The sequence below is a fragment of the Chiloscyllium punctatum genome, chromosome 34, assembly GCF_047496795.1.
Source record: "Chiloscyllium punctatum isolate Juve2018m chromosome 34, sChiPun1.3, whole genome shotgun sequence".
Lineage (NCBI taxonomy): Eukaryota > Metazoa > Chordata > Chondrichthyes > Orectolobiformes > Hemiscylliidae > Chiloscyllium > Chiloscyllium punctatum.
The window spans coordinates 50,339,059-50,356,014 of NC_092772.1; the positions used below are offsets into that span (position 1 = coordinate 50,339,059).

General features: G+C 49.7%; 1 protein-coding gene across 1 annotated transcript in view; it reads right to left on the reverse strand.

Annotated features, from left to right (window-relative positions):
- LOC140458943 (IgGFc-binding protein-like) overlaps positions 1 to 16,956 on the reverse strand; it is a 160,137-nt gene that overhangs the window by 102,358 nt on the left and 40,823 nt on the right. The window contains exons 10-13 of the mRNA XM_072553677.1: positions 16,031 to 16,598; positions 13,223 to 13,821; positions 8,086 to 8,653; positions 761 to 1,359 (exon numbers count right to left, since the gene is read on the reverse strand). Coding sequence (XP_072409778.1) covers positions 761 to 1,359; positions 8,086 to 8,653; positions 13,223 to 13,821; positions 16,031 to 16,598 — 2,334 coding nt within the window. The remainder of the gene's footprint in view (positions 1 to 760; positions 1,360 to 8,085; positions 8,654 to 13,222; positions 13,822 to 16,030; positions 16,599 to 16,956) is intronic.

The window sequence follows — 16,956 nt, forward strand, 5'->3', positions numbered from 1 at the left end:
CTTGAAAGCTGAGTACAGGATTAAGGATAGGTTTCTTGGCAGTGTGGAGGAACAGAGGGATCTTGGTGTGCAGGTACATAGATCCCTTAAAGTGGCCACCCAAGTGGACAGGTTTGTTCAGAAAGCATATGGTGTTTTGGCTTTTATTAACGGGGGGATTGTGTTTAAGCGCCGTGAGATCTTGTTGCAGCTCTATAAAACTTTGGTTAGACCGCACTTGGAATACTGTATCCAGTTCTGTCGCCCTATTATAGGAAAGATGTGGATGCTTTGGAGAAGGTTCAGAGGAGGTTTACCAGAATGCTGTCTGGAATGGAGGGCTTGTCTTACGAAGAGAGGTTGACTGAGCTTTTTCATTAGTAAAAAGAAGAAAGAGAGGGGACCTAATTGAGGTGTACAAGATAATGAGAGGCATAGATAGAGTTGATAGGCAGAGACTTTTTCCCAGGGCAGAAATTGTTAACATGGGGGGGTCATAGTTTTAAGCTGGTTGGAGGGAAGTGTAAAGGGGATGTCAGAGGCGGGTTCTTTACGCAGAAAGTTATGAGAGCATGGAATGAGTTGCCAGCAGCGGTTGTGGAAGCGCGGTCATTGGGGAGAGTTAAGAGACAGCTGGACATGCGTATGGTCACAGAAATTTGAGGGTTTGCCTTACATGAGGATCAATGCTCGGACAACATCATGGGCTGAAGTGCTTGTTCTGTGCTGTACTGTTCTATGTTCTATGTTCCATTTTCTATGTCTATGTCCTTGTGTTTACCTGCACTCTGCCCGTTTGACTCCTCGACACCTGGATCCGATGGCCATACACCTGAACTTCAACCAGACGTGTCCAGGACACAGCCTGGGACCCGCGATGATCGTTCTCCACAGCAACACTGAATGCGGTCAGGTTCGCAGCCTCTCCACACGACTTACTGAAGGTGTATTTACAAGAGCCTTGGAAATCAAACCTCTTGCCGTCAAAGCTGGTGTAATGGGGGTCACCGGAGGCGAGGCAGGTGCCACGTGCTCTGGGGTAGCAGCCCCGTACCCCGTTCACCAGGCGGCAATCTTCATGGTACCCACAGCTGAAAGCGGAACAGCTCATGCCAACACTGGCGTTGAGGCAGCTACATTTCTGACTGCAGCTCTCAGTCAGGATGACACTCTCACCTTTGCTGTAGTAACGACCTTGGAAGGAGCAGCCACACTCAGCGGAGGTCACACACACACCTCCGCTCAGCAAGTAACCCGTGTCACACTTGCAGCCCTCCACGCACGGCTCGTTGCAAAACAACAGCGCGTTAGGATCAGTGCAAGTGGCTGGGCAGGCGCTAGTGCAGGTCTCGTAGTGACTGTGTGGTGGACACTGCATCTCTGAAACACAAAATGACACGGTGTAAGGGGAATTACAGTCAGTGATCCATAAGGGAAATCTTTCCCTACAATGTGCCTCGATGTGAAACCTTTGGAAGCAGCAATTTATTGCTCTGTTCAGTTTCACTGTCTGCTGTTGAACACAGAGACAATCCTTATCCCAATGACCTGTCACTAACCGACAGGATGGGATGGGCTGTACCGAGCAGAATACTCAGGTTCCATAAGGTTACACTGCTCTATTCTGACCGGTCACTGCTTGGTAAAGCTGTCTTCAGCAAATCTCTGACTCTGATCCTGTACTTAGATTCCAGAAAGAGTTCAATCGACAGTTACAGCAAAGATGGTTGAGGGAAAATAAAGCTGACGCTGCAGTGGGTAACATATTGGTTTGTGTTAGTGATTGGCTGGTTATCAGGAAACATAGAGCAGATATCAGTGGCTCTTTTGTACGACTGCAAGATGTTTTCTTTCATTTGTGATTTGGTTTGATGTATCATTTCCCATGTACCTCATTCACCATTGAATGTTGTTAATATACAAGGCACAACCACTTCCAATGGCAGCTCATTCCATGTGCGTACCACCCTCTGTGTGAAAAGGTTACCCCTCAGGTTCCCTTTTATCCTTCACCCCCCTCCCCAATCAGAAACTGACACCATCTCATCCTTGATTCCTCTACCCAGGGGAAAAAGAACTGAGCGCATTCACCCTCTCAGTGCCAATCATGATCTTAAACCCTTCTTCAGCATCACCCAGTCAGTCTCCCACACTCAAGTGAAAACAATCCCAGCTTGTCCAACCTCTCCCTCTGACTCAGCCCACTGAGTCCAGGCAACATCCTTGTAAGTTTCTCCTGCATTCTTTCTAGTTTAATCACGTCCTTCCTTTAGCAAGGTGACCGAAACTGAACACAATACTCCAAGTGTGGTCTCACCAACGTCCTGTACAACTGCAACATAACTTGCCAAGTTCAATACTCAGTGCACTGACTGATGAGGGCCAGTGTGCCAACAGCCTTGTTCACTGCCCTGTCTACCTATGACTCCACTTTCAGAGAACAATGCACCTGAACTCCAAGATCCCTCTGTTCCACTGCACTGCTTAAGGCTCAACCTTTCACCATGAAACTCCCCTAATCACAGGACTCCTGTCTGACGAGGAAACTTCCACTAGTCCCCTCTGTTTCCTACAACCAAGCCAATTATGGATCCAAGTTGCCAGCTCTCCCTGTAATCCATGCGATCTAACCTTCCAGATCAGCCTTCCATGTGAACCCTTATTAAAAGCCTTACTGAAATCCAGAAACACTATATCTACCGCCCTGCCCTCATCAACCTTCCTGGTCACTTCCTCAAAGAACTCCAACACATTTGTTAGGCATGACCTCCCACTCCCAACACCATGTTGACTACTCCTCACCCAACCCTATCTTTCCAAATGCAGGCATATCTGATCCCTCAGAATCTCCTCAAGTTTCTTACCCAACACAGATGTTAGGTTAACTGCTCCATTGTTCCCAGGTTTTTCTTTGCAGCTCTTCTTGAATAATGGAACAACATTCGCTACCTTCCAGCCTTCCATGACCTCACCCGTAGCTAACGATGATGCAGAAATATCGGCCAGGGAACCTGACAATTTCTTCTCCAGCCTCTTGCAATGTTCATGGATGTAGCTGGTCAGCACCAGGTGATTTATCCACCTTCATACACTCTAATACATCCAACACACTCTCTACTGTGATACGGACTGTCCCCAAGATATCACCACTACCTTCCCCAAGTTTACAACTCTTCATGCCTTTGACTACAGTAAACACACTGGAGAAAGATTGATTGAGGACCTCGCACATCTTCTGTTCTTCGACACATATGAGTCCACTTTGGTACTTTGAGAGGCCTATTCTCTCTCCAGTTATTCTTTTTCTTTCAATGTACTGAAAGAAACTCTTTCGATTCACCCTTTGTTTAAGCTTTTGTATCTTTGCCCGACGGGAGATCATATCTGGGGTGGGAGGGGTCAATGGATTGAAGGTTAGATTGATTAGTTTCCCTACAGTATGGAAACAGGCCCTTTGGGCCAACAAGTCCACACCTACCCTCTGAAGAGTAACCCACCCAGACCCATTTTCCTCTTACTTGTGTAACCTAACACTGTGAGTAAATTAGCATGGCCAATTCACCTAACCTGCACATCCCTGGGAGATTATGGGACAATTTCCCATGGTCAATTCACCTGACATGCACATACCTGGGCACTATGGGACAATTTCCCATGGCCAATCCACCCGAACCTACACATCCCTGGGCACTATGGGACAATTTCCCATGGCCAATTCACCTGACCTGCACATCCCTGGACACTATGGGACAATTTCCCATGGCCAATTCACCTCACCTGCATATCCCTGGGCACTATGGGACAATTTCCCATGGCCAATCCACCCTAACCTGCACATCCCTGGACACGATGGGACAATTTCCCATGGCCAATCCACCCTAACCTGCACATCCCTGGGCACTATGGGACAATTTCCCATGGCCTATCCACCCTAACCTGCAGGTCCCTGGGCACTATGGGACAATTTCCCATGGCCAATTCACACTAACCTGCACATCCCGGGACACTATGGGAAAATTTTCCATGTCCAATCCACCCTAACCTGCACGTCCCTGGGCACTATGGGTCAATTTCACATGGCCTATCCACCCTAACCTGCACGTCCATGGGCACTATGGGACAATGTAACATAGCCAATCCACCCTAACCTGCACATCAATGGGCACTATGGGACAATTTGAAATGACCAATCCACCCTAACCTGCACATCACTGGACACTATGGGACAATTTGAAATGACCAATCCACCCTAACCTGCACTTCACTGGGCACTATGGGACAATTTCCCATGGTCAACCCACTGTAACCTGCACATCCCGGGACACTAAGGGACAATTTCCCATGGCCAATCCACCAAACCTCCACATCCCTGGGCACTATGGGACAATTTTCCATGGCCAATCCACCCTACCCTGCACATCCCTGGGCACAATGGGACAATTTTCCGTGGACAACCCACCCTAATCTGCACATCCCTGGACACTATGGGACAATTTCCCATGGCCAATCCACCCTAACCTGCACATCACTGGACACTATGGGACAATTTCCCATGGCCAATCCACCCTAACCTGCACATCACTGGGCACTATGGGACAATTTCCGATGGCCTATCCACCCTAACCTGCACATCAAGGAAAAGCCCCTGTGTGTCCTAGATAAGTATGTACCTGTCAGACAGGAGGAAGATAGAAAACGCGGGAGCCGTGGTTTCCTAAGGAAGTGGAACCCCGGGTCAAGAAGAAAAAGGCGGCTTATGTTTGGACAAAATGTGAAAGCTCAGTGAGGGCGCTTGAGGGTTACATGGAAGTCAGGAAAGCCCTAAAAGGAGAGCTCAGAAGAGCCAGTAGGAGACATGAGAAGTTGTTGGTGGATAGGACCAGGGTTAACCCTAAGGCTTTCCATAGGTATGTCAGGAATAAAAGAATGACAAGAGTTAAATTAGGGCCAATCAAGTATAATAGTGGCAAGTTGTGTGTGGGCTCAGAGGAGATTGGGGAAGCACTAAATAAATATTTTTTGACAGTGTTCACTATAGAAAATGAAAATGTTGGTGACGAAGATACAGAGCTACTTGCATCTAGACTCCAAGAGATTGAGGTTCACAAGGAAGAGGTATTAGAAATACTGCAGAGTGTGAAAATACACAAGCCCCCTGGGCCGAATGGGATCTATCCTAGGATCCTCTGGGAAGCAATGGAAGAGATTGCCGAGCCTTTGGCATTGATCTTCGATTCATCATTGTCTACAGGGATAGTGCCTGAGGACTGGAGGATAGCAAATGTGGTTCCCTTGTTCAAAAAGGGCAGTAGAGACTACTCTGGGAATTACAGACCAGTGAGTCTCACTTCAATTGTTGGTAAAGTGTTGGAAAAGGTTATAAGAGATAGGATTTATCACCATCTAGAAAATAAAAATCTGATCAGGGACAATCAGCACGGTTTTGTGAAGGGTAGGTCCTGCCTAATTAATCTTATTGAGTTTTTTGACAAAGTGACCAATGAGAGTAAATGGGTTGATGTGGTGTATATGGATTTCAGCAAGGTGTTCGATAAGGTTCCCCACAGTAAGCTATTATACAAAATGCGGAGGAATGGGATTGTGGGAGTAAAACCAGTTTGGATCAGTAATTGGCTTGCTGAAAGAAAACAGAGGGCTGTAGTTGATGGAACATGCTCACCTTGGTGTCCAATTACTCACGGCGTACCGCAAGGCTTGGTGTTGTGTCCACTACTGTCCGTCATTTTTATAAATGCCCTGGATGAGGGCTTAGAAGGGTGTGTTAGTAAATTTGTGAATGTCACAAAGGTCGGTGGAGTTGTGGATAGTGATGACGGATGTAGTAGGTTGCAGAGAGACATAGATAGGATGCAGAGCTGGGCTGGGAGCTGGCAAATGGGGTTTAATGTGGACAAGTGTGAGGTGATTCACTTTGGACAGAGTAATCAGAATGCAAAGTACTGGGCTAATGAAATGTTTCGTCAGAGTGTAGATGAGCAGAGAAGTACACAGATCCCTGAAAGTTGCCACCCAGATTGACAGGGTTGTTAAGAAAGCATTCAGTGTTTTGGCCTTTATTAATAGAGGGATTGAGTTCCGGAACCAGGAGGTTATGCTGCAGCTGTACAAAGCTCTGGTACGGCCACACTTGGAGTATTGTGTACAGTTCTGGTCACCGCATTATAAGAAGGATGTGGAAGCTTTGGAAAGGGTGCGGAGGAGATTTACGAGGATGTTGCCTGGTGTGGAAGGAATGTCTTATGAGGAAAGGCTGAGGGCCTTGAGGCAGTTCTTGTTAGAGAGAAGGTTAAGAAGTGACTTAATAGAGACACACAAGATAATCAGAGGGTTAGATAGGGTGGACAGGGGGAGCCTTTTTTCCAAATATGGGGACGGCAAACACGAGGGGACACAACTTTAAAGTGAGGGGAGATAGGTCTAAGACAGATGTCGGAGAGAGCTTCTTTACTCAGAGAATAGGAAGGATATGGAATGCTTTGCCTGCAACGGTGGTAGATTCGCCAAGTTTAAGTGCATTTAAGTCGTCATTGGACAGGCAAATGGAAGAATTGGGACGGCAAACTCGAGGGGACCCATCCGTCCTAACCTACACATCCCAGGGGCATTATGGGACAATTTCCCATGGCCAATCCACACTGACCTACAAATTCCTGGGGCATATGGGACAATTTCCCATGGCCAATCCACACTGACCTACATGTCCCTGGGGCATTATGGGACAATTTCCCATGGCCAATCCACACTAACCTACACGTCCCTGGGGCATTATGGGACAATTTCCCATGGCCAATCCACACTGACCTACACATCAGTGGGGCATTATGGGACAATTTCCCATGGCCAATCCACACTGACCTACACATCCCTGGGGTATTATGGGACATTTTCCCATGGCCAATCCACCCTAACCTACACATCCCTGGGAGAGCATGGGATAATTTACCATGGCCCATGCACACTAACCTGCACATCCCTGGGCACTATGGGATAATTTCCCACAGCCAATGCACCTGACCTGCACATCCCTGTGCACTATGGGACAATTTCCCACGGCCAATGCACCCTAACCTCCACACCCCTGGGCAGTATGAGACAACTTCCCACAGCCAATCCACTCTAACCTGCACATCTCTGGGCACTATCTGACAATTTCCTATGGCCAATCCACCCTGACCTGCACATCCCTGGGCACTATGCGACAATTTCCCATGGCCAATCCTCCCTAACCTGCACATCCCTGGGCACTCTGGGACAATTTCCCACGGCCAATCCACCCTAACCTCCACACCCCTGGGCAGTATCAGACAACTTCCCACCGCCAATCCACTCTAACCTGCACATCCCTGGGCACTATGCGATAATTTCCCACGGCCAATCCACCCTAACCTGCACATCCCTGTGCACTATGGGACAATTTCCCCATGGCCAATCCACGCTAAACTGTACACCCCTGGTCACTGTGGGACAATTTCCCATGGTCAATCCCTGGGACATTATGACACAATTTCCCATGGTCAATCCCTGGGACATTATGAGACAATTTCCCATGGTCAATTCACCCTAACCTGCACATCCCTGGGACATTTTGGGACAATTTACCATGGCCAATCCACCCTAACCTGCACATCTTTGGACTGTGGGAAGAAACCGGAGCACCCGGAGGAATCCCACGTAAACGCGGGGAGATTGTGCAAACTGCTCGCAGACAGTCCCCCGGGGGTGGGATCGAACCGGGGTGCCTGACACTGTGGGGGTAGCAGTACTAACCACTGAGACACATTGCTGGCCCGATTTCTGTAACGGACTGGGCTGTGCACACAGTCTCAGGGAGCAGAGTCCCTGAATATGTTTAAGGCAGAGGGGGTTAGATTCATGCTAAACCCAGTGCTGAAAGGTTATCAGGGAGTGGGCTAGCAGGAAGGTGGAGCAATCAGATCAGCTGTGAGCTGCCTCCTTGATGACGGGCTGAGTGGCCACCTCCTCCCATGTCCCCATGGAAACGGCCAAAGGCAGTGACCACGAGCTCGGAGTGACCGTGATTTGTCGCAGGGGCCAGTGGCTCCCAAAGACAACTTTGGTCCTTACCGCAGCCAGTGACATTTCTCCAATCTCCGGTCATCATTCCCCGTCTCTGACACTCTGCTGCGTACGATCCAATCGCCTGACACAGCAGCTCCCTGCTCACTCCCACGGCGCACAGATCAAAGATGCAGTTTTCCTGGGAAGTCAGCGGGCTCAGTTCCGAATGGCACTGCTGGAATGGCCCACTGACCTTACTCAGAACACCACAGTAACTTTCGGAGCTCAACAGGCGGCGGACAGAGTCACTGCACAGAATCACCGAGCCCGGATCGTCCGAGCACACAGCCTCGGGATCGGAGATTTTCCAGCTGTTCCCGAACACTGCTGCTGTAGACAGCGCCGTGCCGTTGGGAGACACAAAATCGTCTGCCGGCTCTCCGTTGAAGTTTCCACACAGTCCGCACAGTGAGCCCGAATACAGACTGGGGACCATCACCTCCGCGTAATGGCTCCAGTCGTAGGACACTCGGAGCCCAAACACCGTCTCCAGCACCGCCGCTGATCCGCTCTGGAAAAGACGGGCTTTCCCCGATTCTAAACTCACTGGCAAATTGACACTCTCTCCGTTTACCTGGCAACAGAGAAACAGAAGCTGGACTTGGGACAGAAATAGGGGGGAACACAGCAACAAATCACTGTCCCCTCCCCCCAATATCCCTCCCTCAGGAACAGGAGAAATGGCTCTCGGATTCTCCCGGAATTCTGCTCTTCCTGGAACACCTCCACCAGGGACCCATTTCCCCAAACCGCATTGACCCCCTCCCGATTCATCAGGGAAAATCAGGACCGCTCTTTCAGCAAAACCTTCACTGTCGCTGTCAGGAATGTGCCTCAATGTGTGCTTTATGTTCATTCATTCACTGGATGTGGGGCTCACTGGCTGGGCCCAGTATTTATTGCCCCGTCCTTAGTTGCCCCCCTTGAGAAGGTGGGGGTGAGCTGCCTTCTTGACCCGCTGCAGTCCCTGTGCTGTAGGGTAGACCCACAATATCCCTGAGGGAGGGAATCCCAGGATTCTGACCCTGGAAGGAATGGCTGATATATTTCCAAGTCGGGACAGTGAGGGACTCGGAGGGGAATTTGCAGGGGGTGGTGTTCCCATGTACCTGCTGCCCCTTGTCCTTCTAGATGGAAGTGGCCTTGGGCTTGGAAAATGCTGTCTGAGGGTCTTTGGTGAGTTTCTGCAGGGCATCTTGTAAATGGGACACACTGCTGTTCCTGAGCGTCGGTGGGGGATGGAGGGGATGTTTGTGGATGTGGCGATAATCCAGCGGGGGCTGCTTTGTCCATCTCGAGTGTAGTTTGAGCTGCCACCATTCAGGGCAAGTGTGGAGTATTCCCTCACCCTCCTGCCTTGTGCCGTGTCGACAGTGGGATAGGTTTTGGGGGGGAGTCAGGAGGGGAGTTACTCACTGCAGGATTCCCATCCTCTGACCTGCTCTTGTAGCCACTGACGTTATGTGGCTTGGTTAGGGTGAAGTGTCTGTGGAAAGTGTCCCATAGTGCCCAGGAACATGCAGGTTATGGTGAAATGACCATGGGAAATTGTCCCGTAGTGTCCAGGGATGTGGAGGTTAGGGTGGGTTGGCCATGGGAAATTGTCCCATAGTGCCCAGGGACCTGCCAGTTAGGGTGGATAGGCCATGGGAAATTGTCCCGTAGTGTCCAGGGATGTGCAGATTATGGTGGATTGGCCATGGGAAATTGTCCCATCTTGTCCAGTGATTTGAGGCCTGGTGTGTTAGCAATGAGAGATGCAGGGTTATTGGGATTGTGTTGTGGGACAAAGGATCAGGGTGGGATGCCCTTCCCAGCGTCAGTGTGCACTCAATGGGCTGAACGGCCTCCTTCTGTTTGTTGGGATTCGAACAGATCCTTTAGCAGAATAATGAATGAGCCAGAGGGTCATTGAGACAATACAGGAGGCAGGGTTACAAACCCCATGGTCAGTATGGGGGAGGGGGTGTGTGTTAGGGAAGGGGGTGTCTGGAGAGCACACCTCTGGGAGACTGAAATTGGGAATGTGCTTCCCTGGAGTTCAGGATCCAGCACAATCTCTCTGATACCCACGATGGGCCGAACATCCTCTCTGTGCTGTCAGTGTCAATCCCTCTCAATGTCCTGGGTGGAAGGTTTGCTCCAGTGGTTCAGGAGGGTTTAAATTAGTATGGCAGGGGGTTGGGAACCTGAGCTATATACCGGGGGTGAGAGTTGACGGAGATGAGGCAATAGTAAGAGGTAGCGCAGCCAGTGGGAAGGAATTTCCTGGGAAAGAATCAAGGGATCGGTTAAAGTGCATTTGCTTTAATGTAAGGAATATCAGGAATATAAGTGATGAGCTTAGAGCATGGATCAGTACCTGGTGCTATGATGTTGTGGCCATAATAGAGACATTGGTTTCTCAGGGGCAGGAATGGTTGCTGGATGTTCCAGGGTTTAGAGCATTCAAAAAGAATAGGAAGGGCGGGGGGGAAAGAGGAGGGGGTGTAGCCCTGCTAATCAAACAGGGTATCACAGCTACAGAAGTTACCATTGTCGAGGAGGGTCTGCCTACCGAGTCAGTATGGGTGGAAATTAGGAACAATAAGGGAGCAGTCACCTCTTTAGGGGTTTACTACAGGCCCCCCAATAGCAACAGGAAGATTGAAGAAAGTATAGGTCGGCAGATTTTGGAAAGGAGTGGACGTAGTAGGGTTGTTGTAATGGGTGACTTTAACTTTCCCAATATTGATTGGAACCTCCTTCGAGCAGATGGTTTGGAAGGAACTGTTTTTGTAAGGTGTGTTCAGGAGGGTTTCCTAACTCAGTACGTTGACAGGTCGACGAGGGGAGAGGCCATTTTGGATTTGGTGCGCCGCAATGAGCCGGGGCAGGTGTCAGATCTTGTGGTGGGAGAGCATTTTGGTGATAGTGACCACAGCTGCCTCACATTCTACATAGCTATGGAGAAGGAGAGAAGCAGGCACAATGGAAGGATATTTAATTGGGGAAAAGGAAACTATGATATTATCAGACGTGAGTTGGGAAGCATAGACTGGGAGCAATTGTTCCATGGAAAGGGCACTATAGACATGTGGAGACTGTTTAAGGAGCAATTGTTGTGAGTGATGCATAAATATGTCCATCTGAGACAGGCTAGAAGGGGTAAGATAAAGGAACCTTGGATGACGAGAGCGGTGGAGCTTCTTGTCAAAAGGAAGAAGGTAGCTTACGTCAGGTGGAGGAAGCTAGGGTCAAGCTCAGCTCTAGAGGATTACAGGTAGGTGAGGAAGGAGCTCAAAAATGGTCTCAGGAGAGCCAGGAGTGGGCACGAGAAAGGCTTGGCAGGAAGGATTAGGGAGAACACAAAGGCATTTTACACGTATGTGAGGAATAAGAGAATGGTCAAAGAAAGAGTAGGGCCGATCAGGTATAGCATAGGGAACTTGTGTATGGAGTCTGAGGAGGTAGGGGAAACCCTAAATGAGTTTTTTGCTTCTGTCTTTACTAAAGAAAAGGACCTTGTCGTAAATGGAATCATTGAGGAGCAGGTGTGCATGCTGGAATGGATAGAGATAGAGGAAGCTAATGTGCTGAAAATGTTGACAAACATTAAGATTGACAAGTCACCAAGCCTGAACCAGATTTGTTCTCCGGTGCTTTGGGAAGTGAGAAATGTGATTGCTTTGCCACTTGCAAAGATCTTTGCATCCTCTCTCTCCACTGGATTCGTACCTGAGGACTGGAGGGAGGCAAATGTAATTCCTCTCTTCAAAAAAGGAAATATGGAAATCCCTGGCAATTACAGATCATTCAATCACACGTCTGTCGTCTGCAAGGTGTTGGAAGAATCCTGAGGGATAGGACTTATGACCATCTGGAAGAGCATGGCTTGATTAAAGACAGTCAGCATGGCTTTGTGAGGGGCAGGTCAGGCCTCACAAATCTTATTGAGTTCTTCAATGATGTTACTCGACAAGTTGATCATGGTCGAGCTGTGGATGCAGTGTATATGGACTTCAGCAAGGCATTTGATAAGGTTCCCCATGGTAGGCTAGTTCAGAAGGTCAGGAGGAGTGGGATACAGGGAAATTTAGCTGTCTGGATACAGAATTGGCTGGTTGGTTTTGGAAGGAAGGTTTTCTGCCTGGAAGTCAGTGGTGAGTGGTGTTCCACAGGGCTCTGTTCTTGGGCCTTGACTCTTTGTAATTTTTATTAATGACTTGGATCAGGGGATTGAAGGATGGGTCAGTAGGTTTGAAGACGACACAAAGGTTGGAGGTGTCGTTGACAGAATAGAGGACTGTTGTAGGCTGCAGTGTGACATTGACAGGATGCAGAGATGGGCTGAGATGTGGCGGATGGAGTTCAACCTGGATAAATGCATTTTGGACGGTCGAACTTGAAAGCTGAGTACAGGATTAAGGATAGGTTTCTTGGCAGTGTGGAGGAACAGAGGGATCTTGGTGTGCAGGGACATAGATCCCTTAAAGTGGCAACACAAGTGGACAGGTTTGTTCAGAAAGCATATGGTGTTTTGGCTTTTATTAACGGGGGGATTGAGTTTAAGAGCCGTGAGATCTTGTTGCAGCTCGAGAAAACTTTGGTTAGACCGCACTTGGAATACCGTGTCCAGTTCTGTCGCCCTATTATAGGAAAGATGTGGATGCTTTGGAGAAGGTTCAGAGGAGGTTGACCAGAATGCTGTCTGGAATGGAGGGCTTGTCTTACGAAGAGAGGTTGACTGAGCTTTTTTCATTAGTAAAAAGAAGAAAGAGAGGGGACCTAATTGAGGTGTACAAGATAATGAGAGGCATAGATAGAGTTGATAGCCAGAGACTTTTTCCCAGGGCAGAAATTGTTAACACGGGGGGTCATAGTTATAAGCTGGTTGGAGGGAAATGTAAAGGGAATGTCAGAGGTGGGTTTTTTACGCAGAGAGTTGTGAGAGCATGGAATGAGTTGCCAGCAGCGGTTGTGGAAGCGCGGTCATTGGGGATAGTTAAGAGACTGCTGGACATGCGTATGGTCACAGAACTTTGAGGGTTTACCTGACATGAGGATCAATGCTCGGACAACATCATGGGCTGAAGGGCCTGTTCTGTGCTGTACTGTTCTACGTTCTATGCTCCATTTTCTATGTCTATGTCCTTGTGTTTACCTGCACTCTGCCCGTTTGACTCCTCGACACCTGGATCCGATGGCCATACACCTGAACTTCAACCAGACGTGTCCAGGACACAGCCTGGGACCCGCGATGATCGTTCTCCACAGCAACACTGAATGCGGTCAGGTTCGCAGCCTCTCCACACGACTTACTGAAGGTGTATTTACAAGAGCCTTGGAAATCAAACCTCTTGCCGTCAAAGCTGGTGTAATGGGGGTCACCGGAGGCGAGGCAGGTGCCACGTGCTCTGGGGTAGCAGCCCCGTACCCCGTTCACCAGGCGGCAATCTTCATGGTGCCCACAGCTGAAAGCGGAACAGCTCATGCCAACACTGGCGTTGAGGCAGCTACATTTCTGACTGCAGCTCTCAGTCAGGATGACACTCTCACCTTTGCTGTAGTAACGACCTTGGAAGGAGCAGCCACACTCAGCGGAGGTCACACACACACCTCCGCTCAGCAAGTAACCCGTGTCACACTTGCAGCCCTCCACGCACGGCTCGTTGCAAAACAACAGCGCGTTAGGATCAGTGCAAGTGGCTGGGCAGGCGCTAGTGCAGGTCTCGTAGTGACTGTGTGGTGGACACTGCATCTCTGAAACACAAAATGACACGGTGTAAGAGGAATTACAGTCAGTGACCCAAAAGGGAAATCTTTCCCCACAATGTGCCTCGATGTGAAACCTTTGGAAGCAGCAATTTATTGCTCTGTTCAGTTTCACTGTCTGCTGTTGAACACAGAGACAATCCTTATCCCAATGTCCTGTCACTAACCGACAGGGTGGGATGGGCTGTACCGAGCAGAATACTCAGGTTCCATAAGGTTACACTGCTCTATTCTGACCGGTCACTGCTTGGTAAAGCTGTCTTCAGCAAATCTCTGACTCTGATCCTGTACTTTAATTCCAGAAAGAGTTCAATCGACAGTTACAGCAAAGATGGTTGAGGGAAAATAAAGCTGACGCTGTCGTGGGTAATATATTGGTTTGTGTTAGTGATTGGCTGGTTAACAGAAAACACAGAGCAGATATCAGTGGCTCTTTTGTACGATTGCAAGATGTTTTCTTTCATTAGTGATTTGATTTGATGTATCATTTCCCATGTACCTCATTCACCATTGAATGTTGTTAATGTACCAGCCACAACCACTTCCAATGGCAGCTCATTCCATGTGCGTATCACCCTCTGTGTGAAAAAGTTACCCCTCAGGTTCCCTTTTATCTTCCCCTCCATCAGAAACTGACACCATCTCGTCCTTGATTCCCCGACCCTGGAAAAAAAACTGAGCACATTCACCCTCTCAGTGCCAATCATGATCTTATACCCTTCTACAAGATCACCCAGTCAGTCTCCCACACTCAAGTCAAAAGAATCCCATTTTCCTCTGAGTTGTGTAACCTAACACTGTGGGTAAATTAGCATGGCCAATTCACCTGACCTGCACATCGCTGGACACTATCGGGCAATTTTCCATGGCCAATTCACCCTAACCTGCACATCGCTGGACACTATGGGACAATTTTCCATGGCCAATCCACCCTAACCTCCACACCACTGGACACTATGAGACAACTTTCCACCGCCAATCCACCCTAACCTACACATCCCTGGGCGCTATGGGACAATTTCCCATGGCCAACCCACACTAACCTGCACTTCACTGGGCACTAGGGGACAATTTCCCATGGCCAATCCACCATAACCTGCACATCCCTGTTCACTATGGGACAAATTCCCATGGCCAATCCCCTCTAGACTGCACATCCCTGGGCACTATGGGACAATTTCCCATGGCCAACCCACCCTAACCTGCACATCCCTGGGCACGATGGGACAATTTCCCATGGCCAATCCACCATAACCTGCACATCCCTGTTCACTATGGGACAATTTCCCATGGCCAATCCACCCTAACAGCACATCCCTGGGCACTATGGGACAATTTCCCACGGCCAATTTACCTGACCTGCACACCCCTGTGCACTATGGGACAATTTCCCACGGCGAATCCACCCTAACCTGCACATCCCTCGGCACTATGGGACAATTTCCCATGGCGAATCCACACTAACCTACACATTCCTGGGGCATTATGGCACAATTTCCCATGGCCAATCCACCCAAACCTGCACGTCCCTGGGCACTATGGGACAATTTCCCATGGCCTATCCACCCTAACCAGCACGTCCCTGGGCACTATGGAACAATTTCCCATGGCCAACCCACCCTAACCTGCACTTCCCTGGGCACTATGAGACAATTTCCCATGGCCAACCCACCCTAACCTGTACATCCCTGGGCACTATGGGACAATTTCCCATGGCCAGTCCACCCTAACCTGCACATCTTTGGAGTGTGGGAAGAAACCGGAACACAGGGAGGAAACCCACGCAGACGCGGGGAGATTGTAAAAACTCCTCGCAGACAGTCCCCCGGGGGTGGGATCGAACCGGGGTGCCTGGCGCTGTGGGGGTAGCAGTACTAACCAATGAGACACATTGCTGGCCCGATTTGTGTAACGGAATGGGCTGTGCACACACTCTCAGGGAGCAGAGTCCCTGAATATGTTTAAGGCAGAGGGGGTTAGATTCATGCTAAACCCAGTGCTGAAAGGTTATCAGGGAGTGGGCTAGCAGGAAGGTGGAGCAATCAGATCAGCTGTGAGCTGCCTCCTTGATGACGGGCTGAGTGGCCACCTCCTCCCATGTCCCCATGGAAACGGCCAAAGGCAGTGACCACGAGCTCGGAGTGACCGTGATTTGTCGCAGGGGCCAGTGGCTCCCAAAGACAACTTTGGTCCTTACCGCAGCCAGTGACATTTCTCCAATCTCCGGTCATCATTCCCCGTCTCTGACACTCTGCTGCGTACGATCCAATCGCCTGACACAGCAGCTCCCTGCTCACTCCCACGGCGCACAGATCAAAGATGCAGTTTTCCTGGGAAGTCAGCGGGCTCAGTTCCGAATGGCACTGCTGGAATGGCCCACTGACCTTACTCAGAACACCACAGTAACTTTCGGAGCTCAACAGGCGGCGGACAGAGTCACTGCACAGAATCACCGAGCCCGGATCGTCCGAGCACACAGCCTCGGGATCGGAGATTTTCCAGCTGTTCCCGAACACTGCTGCTGTAGACAGCGCCGTGCCGTTGGGAGACACAAAATCGTCTGCCGGCTCTCCGTTGAAGTTTCCACACAGTCCGCACAGTGAGCCCGAATACAGACTGGGGACCATCACCTCCGCGTAATGGCTCAAGTCGTAGGACACTCGGAGCCCAAACACCGTCTCCAGCACCGCCGCTGATCCGCTCTGGAAAAGACGGACTTTCCCCGATTCTAAACTCACTGGCAAATTGACACTCTCTCCGTTTACCTGGCAACAGAGAAACAGAAGCTGGACTTGGGACAGAAATAGGGGGGAACACAGCAACAAATCACTGTCCCCTCCCCCCAATATCCCTCCCTCAGGAACAGGAGAAATGGCTCTCGGATTCTCCCGGAATTCTGCTCTTCCTGGAACACCTCCACCAGGGACCCATTTCCCCAAACCGCATTGACCCCCTCCCGATTCATCAGGGAAAATCAGGACCGCTCTTTCAGCAAAACCTTCACTGTCGCTGTCAGGAATGTGCCTCAATGTGTGCTTTATGTTCATTCATTCACTGGATGTGGGGCTCACTGGCTGGGCCCAGTATTTATTGCCCCGTCCTTAGTTGTCCCCCTTGAGAAGG